This window comes from Alosa pseudoharengus, unplaced genomic scaffold (genome assembly GCF_046254945.1).
Source record: "Alosa pseudoharengus isolate Yale_2024_CS ecotype anadromous, Long Island Sound unplaced genomic scaffold, YU_APseudo_1.1 YU_APseudo_1.1_scf_13, whole genome shotgun sequence".
Lineage (NCBI taxonomy): Eukaryota > Metazoa > Chordata > Actinopteri > Clupeiformes > Clupeidae > Alosa > Alosa pseudoharengus.
Genome location: NW_027468598.1, coordinates 37,530,761 through 37,536,637, shown reverse-complemented (window position 1 = coordinate 37,536,637; position 5,877 = coordinate 37,530,761). Strand labels below are relative to the sequence as shown.

The following is a 5,877-nucleotide window of genomic DNA, read 5'->3' as shown; positions in this document are numbered from 1 at the left end:
TGTATGTGTGCGTGTGTGTATCTGTATGTGTGTGTGTGAATATCTGGGCCTGTGTGTGTGTGAATGTGTATGTATTTTTGTATGCATGTGTAAGTGTGTGTGTCATGAGTATAATATAGCATACAGTATGTGATGTGTTTTATGAAGTAATATGGTGTGTGTGTGTGTCAAGACATGACCTCACAACCCTGAAACATCTCAGGAGAGGCAGGAAGCCATCAGGGTTGTGTGTATATGTGCGTGTGTGTGTGTGTGTGTGTGATCGTGTGTGTGTGTGTGTGTGTGTGTGCGTGATCGCGCGTGTGTGTGTGTGTGTGTGTGTGTGTGTGTGTGTGATTGCGCGCACGCATGTGTGTATGTGCGTGTGTGTATGTATGTATGTATGTATGTATGTATGTGTGTGTGTGTGTGTGTGTGTGTTCTAAATAGAAGAGAAGGGCAGGTGGTAGAGAAAAGCTGGTTTATTGCTGATTCAGTCACACATACATACAGTGCATTAACATGATTGTTTAAAACGCATTACATATTAAAAACACAGACACACACATACACACACTGCACTTTGGTGAGTTGGTATTTAAGGCTTCATTATCATAAACATCCCAGGGATCATGTTTGTGCCATTTTGCACCAGTTTGGACCAGTTTGTGTGTGTTTCTGTAAATGTGTGTGTGTGTGTGTGTGTGTGTGTGTGTGTGTGTGTGTGTGTGTGTGTGTGTGTGTGTGTGTGTGTGTGTGTGTGTAAGTGTGTGTGTGTGTATGTGAGAATGTGTATTTATGAGCAGTGACGGACTGGGATTAAAAAACGGCCCTGGCATTTTCACCAACCAGCGGCCCACACGGGGGCGCGCATGCACGCGCATGCATGTGCTCGCAACACACAGATATAACTTCACATGCACGGACAATAACACGTTTGTAGCCCCATTGGTGACGAACTCTAACTTTAATATGCATAAAGACTGAACCAAGAACATGGACATTAGCCTGGCGGGGCCATCCTATATCATTGAGATGTATAGTCTGGCATCGAATCATTCACCTCGCTTAATCCAAGGGGCGGGCAGAGAATTGTCTTTCAAACTGCCTAGGCATGCAATAGGCCAGCGCTACGACCATATCCGTATCCGGTAGGCAAAACGGCAAACACATCCTTCTTAGAAAGGAATGACTTAAGTGCATTGTGTTGCTCAACTTTCAAAGAAAAGCACAAGTCCAACTCCTCCAAAGTTGACGCCAACGCCGATTCAAACAACCGCTCTTTGTTCGCCATAGCCACCTTCCTTGTTGTTCACCGTCAATGGACTGTCGTTATCCTGTTAAGCCCGCCTTAAGACTCTCTAACGAAATAGAGCGATGTGATTGGAGAACATCCACGGTGTTAAGCCAATAGAAATTCCTATGGTTCGATACTAGACGTACAGGCTGAGCAAATTAATTTGCCGCCGCTAGGGTGCGTCTAGATTTCTAGGCTACATGGACATATCAATGCACAACTCCAAAAATATGAAATATGAAAATGAAAAAAGAATAGCCTAGAATAGGCTACATGGATTTCTATGCAACGTCACGAAAACATGCGTGCGCAAGAGGCAAAAAGCACCATAGAACAGCATAGAGCAGTGCTCTCCATGAAAAGAACAAAATGAGTTTTTGTGCTGAAAACTGCACCAATTCGAAATCACGATGGTTAGAGAATGTTCAATATGTTCAATATCCCTAAAGGAATGCATGTCTTCGCCAAAAATGACAAAATACGATGTTAATGCAAATGAACGGCAAACTCTGAAATATAGCCTGAAATGAGATGTTATTATCATTGAGACAACAGGGGACCAGGGGTATATAAAAAATTCCGATTGTAGCTTACAGCAGGCGACTATTTAATTCAAGTTTATAACACTGTGGCACCAAGCGTCTTCTGCCCCACGGCTGCGCGTGAATGTAGGCCTAGTTTTGTTGGTAAACGGGAAACCCATCAGAGCAGCCGCTCCACAAACGTGTCTTAATTAACGTCATGCAGTTAACAAGGTGCGAAGGAGCTTGCTCATCAGCATCCAAGTTCATTATGGGACCTCTTTCTCTGTCGCCATCAGCATAAAGGCCTCCAAATTATCCTGTGACAATCGTGTCCTTAGGCGATTCTTGATGAATTTAGGAGTGGAAAAACTCCGTTTGCATGCCACTTGAGTACATGACAGTGTTAGTAGGAATTAATTTGCTAACCATATATAGTTGTAGGCACAGGTAAAGAGGTTTAACTGCTGGAGAAGGAAATAGCAACAGATTGCACAATTCTTGCAGGTAGCACATTTCTTGCTCACCAGGTTTATTTCTGTATCTTCCTATATCTCCGCGGCATCCGACCGACGCTTTGACTGTATACTTGTTTAGAGGAGACTTTTTCAGGCTGTCCCAGTGCGTGGCGAGATGTGTCAATTCCGACTGTAGATTTTCAACCGTAGCACCTTCACTGAATTTAAGCAGACATTCTCTTATGTTTCGAAGTGCATTTGGGGGCAGTTTATTAGCTTTTACAAGGGGAAAATTCCGAGGATCAAGGCATGCTAGATCGGCAATTCCCCGTGCTGAAGGAAGTAGACGCATTCGGTTTTGAAATTCCCAGAAGTCATTGCTTCATGTAGCCTAACTTTTGTAAACCAATAATAAAATAAAAGATACAGGCAGCATATTTATTGTATTCCAATTTCAAACAATGCACTTTTAAATCATTTGATTGAATAAGGTTACAAAAGAATGTAGACTGATGTAAATATTGAGGGTCACCATGACTGTAGTGTAGAGACTCATGTCTGGTATAAATACTGATCAGGTTCCGACTATGAAGGAGGAAAAGGGAGTTAGAGATAAATGGCTTATTCGAAGCCATGTAACACTATTGATTAGGGGTGTGAATCTCTCATGTAAAAGACGATACGATTCACATCTAGATACATGGGCACGATTCGATACAAGAAAAGATACATGTTCATAAAAAACGATTCAGTACGATTCGATGCGATGCGATTCGATGCAGTTCGATGCAGTTGAAGAATGGAAAGCATTCTGAAAGATTTTTTATCATTTGCTTAAGGTGCACATTAATGTTATATTATCAATTATCATGGTCATGTCAATTAGGCAAATACAAATGTGTCAATATGATTATCTAAACTGAGGTTTATCATATACTATATTGAAATGAAAAAAATAATAGTCAGCCAAACAAAGCAGCCAAATACAACATAAAAATACATTTTTATAGACTTTATAGATTTTCTAGAGTTATATCTGATTGTTTTCAATGAGCTGTAGCCCATTGTTGAGGTAAGACAATACCAAAATAAAATCAAGTCTGAGTGAATATGAGCAAAATAATAATAATTTGTAGCCTACATCGTTTTAGCAGCAAGGGTCAAATTATTCTTTAACTTTAAGGAAATCCCTTCATCAAACGTAAGGCTACTCTACAGACTATCGTTGCCGTTTAGGAATGCTATAGTAAGTGTTTAATTTCGCGCTAGATTTTGACAAACAAAAGAGTAAAACTGTCAAACACCGACAGAGTGCGAGTTGTCACGTGCTTAAGTTGCAGTAGATGAATGGGTAATGAAGTTCTTTGACTACTTTGGGCAATGAGTGTAGCCCAAAACGAACTTCATTACCCACAAATCCGTGCCACGTGTAGTTTCAAAACAGGAAGTGGGATGAACGCGCTGCTTGCAACGTAAATCAGAGTCTAAGCGAGCAGAAAAGGTTATGAACCGATTTGTAACAAGTAAATCGATATAACGACCGGTTCATTTCAGTTTTATTCCGATACGGGACTTCACATATCGATGTAGCCGTATCTTACACGTTAAAAACGGATACCGATACGTATCGGTTCATCTTTACACCCCTACTATTGATGCTTGATAGTGGGCCGAGAGATATTGTAAAACCGTCTTTACGATAAATGGGCCACGCAAACCCGACAAGCATGCCGCTCCGTGATTGGCCGGCCCAAACGGCCCACGAGGGGCATCTGGCATCTGCCCAAATGCCAGACCGTCCAGTCCGTCACTGCTTATGAGTGTGCGAGAGTGTACGAGTGTGTGTGTGTGTGTGTGTTTAGAGTTGGGTAGTGATGACCGGTGTGATCCCGTGTATCAGTAAGGTCGGCCCAAGGTCACGGGTCAACAACTCTAGCTGCTGCAGGTAACTACGGTAACGTCGCGTGTCAGCAGGGGGGCGGGGCAAATACAGGAAGCGCACAGCAGGAGGCGGGCCTGGTTGGTCCAGGATCAGCCTATTAACAGCCAGCAGGTAGTCATCGGAGAGCCGAGAAGCGTTGCTAGGGAAACTGTTGGCATAGTCGTCAGGGTCCTCCTCCTTCTCTCCTCTGTCCTCCTGCTCTCTCTGCCTCTGCCAATGCAGCGCCACCTGAGAAACACACACACACACACACACACACACCTCAAAGCTATGCCTCTGGTTTCAATCAGTTTTCACATATGTTTGTTTACGTAAAATGTAAAAAAATTGACTGACAATCAGCGAATACAAATATTTAGTGATACTGGCATCTGTGATCAGGCCGATACTGGGCCCATATACTCGTACTAATAAAGATTCCCAGATTCCACCCACCTTACAGTTTCCCCTACATCACTGTAGCCGCTACGTTTTCATGAAGCCTACTCACAACGCTCATTTCAGTCTTGCACTTGAAAACATACAACTAGCTAGATTCATGTATCTGCGTTGAATACCCTCACACGTATACATATAGCTAGATTCATGTATCTGCGTTGAATACCCTCGCACGTATACAACTAGCTAGATTCATGTATCTGCGTTGAATACCCTCGCACGTATACAACTAGCTAGATTCATGTATCTGCGTTGAATACCCTCGCACGTATACAACTAGCTAGATTCATGTATCTACGTTGAATACCCTCGCACTTATACAACTAGCTAGATTCATGTATCTGCGTTGAATATATGCAGCTAATACCCTCGAACATATGGTTTCCTGTTGTACTATAGCTCAGCTAAACTACGCATGTGGCATGAGTGGAGCCTAGTTGTAGCCTAGTAGCCTAGTAGCCAATACAAACTCTGCGGGGTTTCCTGAGAGAGACAGTACAAAATAGTCTAGTTAATAATATGTTTCATTAAGATATGTGCCAGTGTAGAGGCTTGTTTTAGACAGAAATTTTTGTTTATTTTTTGTTTGAAATAGCCTGCTATTATATATTTTATTTGATGCTCATTATTATTATGACCGGCGCGCAGTGAAGCGGCGGTCATATAGGTTTAGTCAGATTTTTTTTTCTTTTCTTTTTTTTTCTTTCTTTTTCGCATGCCCAAATTTCCGTCAAGGATTCCCGGGACACTGAAAGACCGGGGTACACGAAACTTGGTGGGCATGTAACCCCACATGGATAGCATGGAACCATCGTTTTTCGTTTTGATCTGTAGCCCCCCCGCTGGACTGGACCCCCCGAAAGGAGGGTAGGGCAGACACAGTTTTCTGTGACTATCTCGAGAACCGTAGGGTTTAGAAGGACCATTTTTTTTTGTATGTTGATCTCAAGGGGCCATGTCAACCCATTCCATAACCACTCATTTCATGTATAGCGCCACCTAGTTAAACACAAAAAAGTAAAAATGAGGTGTTGTAATCGCAGGTATCTGTGACCTAACATAGTCAAAACTGCACGAAATTGAAAGTGTAGGATCATTATGACACCTTCCGAATGCATGCCAAGTTTTGTGAACTTTCGTTCATGGGGGGCCTTGCAATAAAATAATTTATGTGTACATTTAGTGACCGTACACCAACAAGGATTCCCGGGACACTGAAAGACCGGGGTACACGAAACTTGG

At 42.5% G+C, this 5,877-nt stretch overlaps 1 protein-coding gene across 1 annotated transcript in view; it reads right to left on the bottom strand.

The window, feature by feature from the left end:
• Nucleotides 1–446: 446 nt before the first annotated feature.
• LOC143122166 (solute carrier family 12 member 9) overlaps nucleotides 447–5,877 on the bottom strand; it is a 75,748-nt gene continuing 70,317 nt past the window's right edge. The window contains exon 14 of the mRNA XM_076283000.1: nucleotides 447–4,425. Within this exon, the coding sequence (XP_076139115.1) occupies nucleotides 4,114–4,425 (312 nt within the window). The 3' untranslated portion in view covers nucleotides 447–4,113. The remainder of the gene's footprint in view (nucleotides 4,426–5,877) is intronic.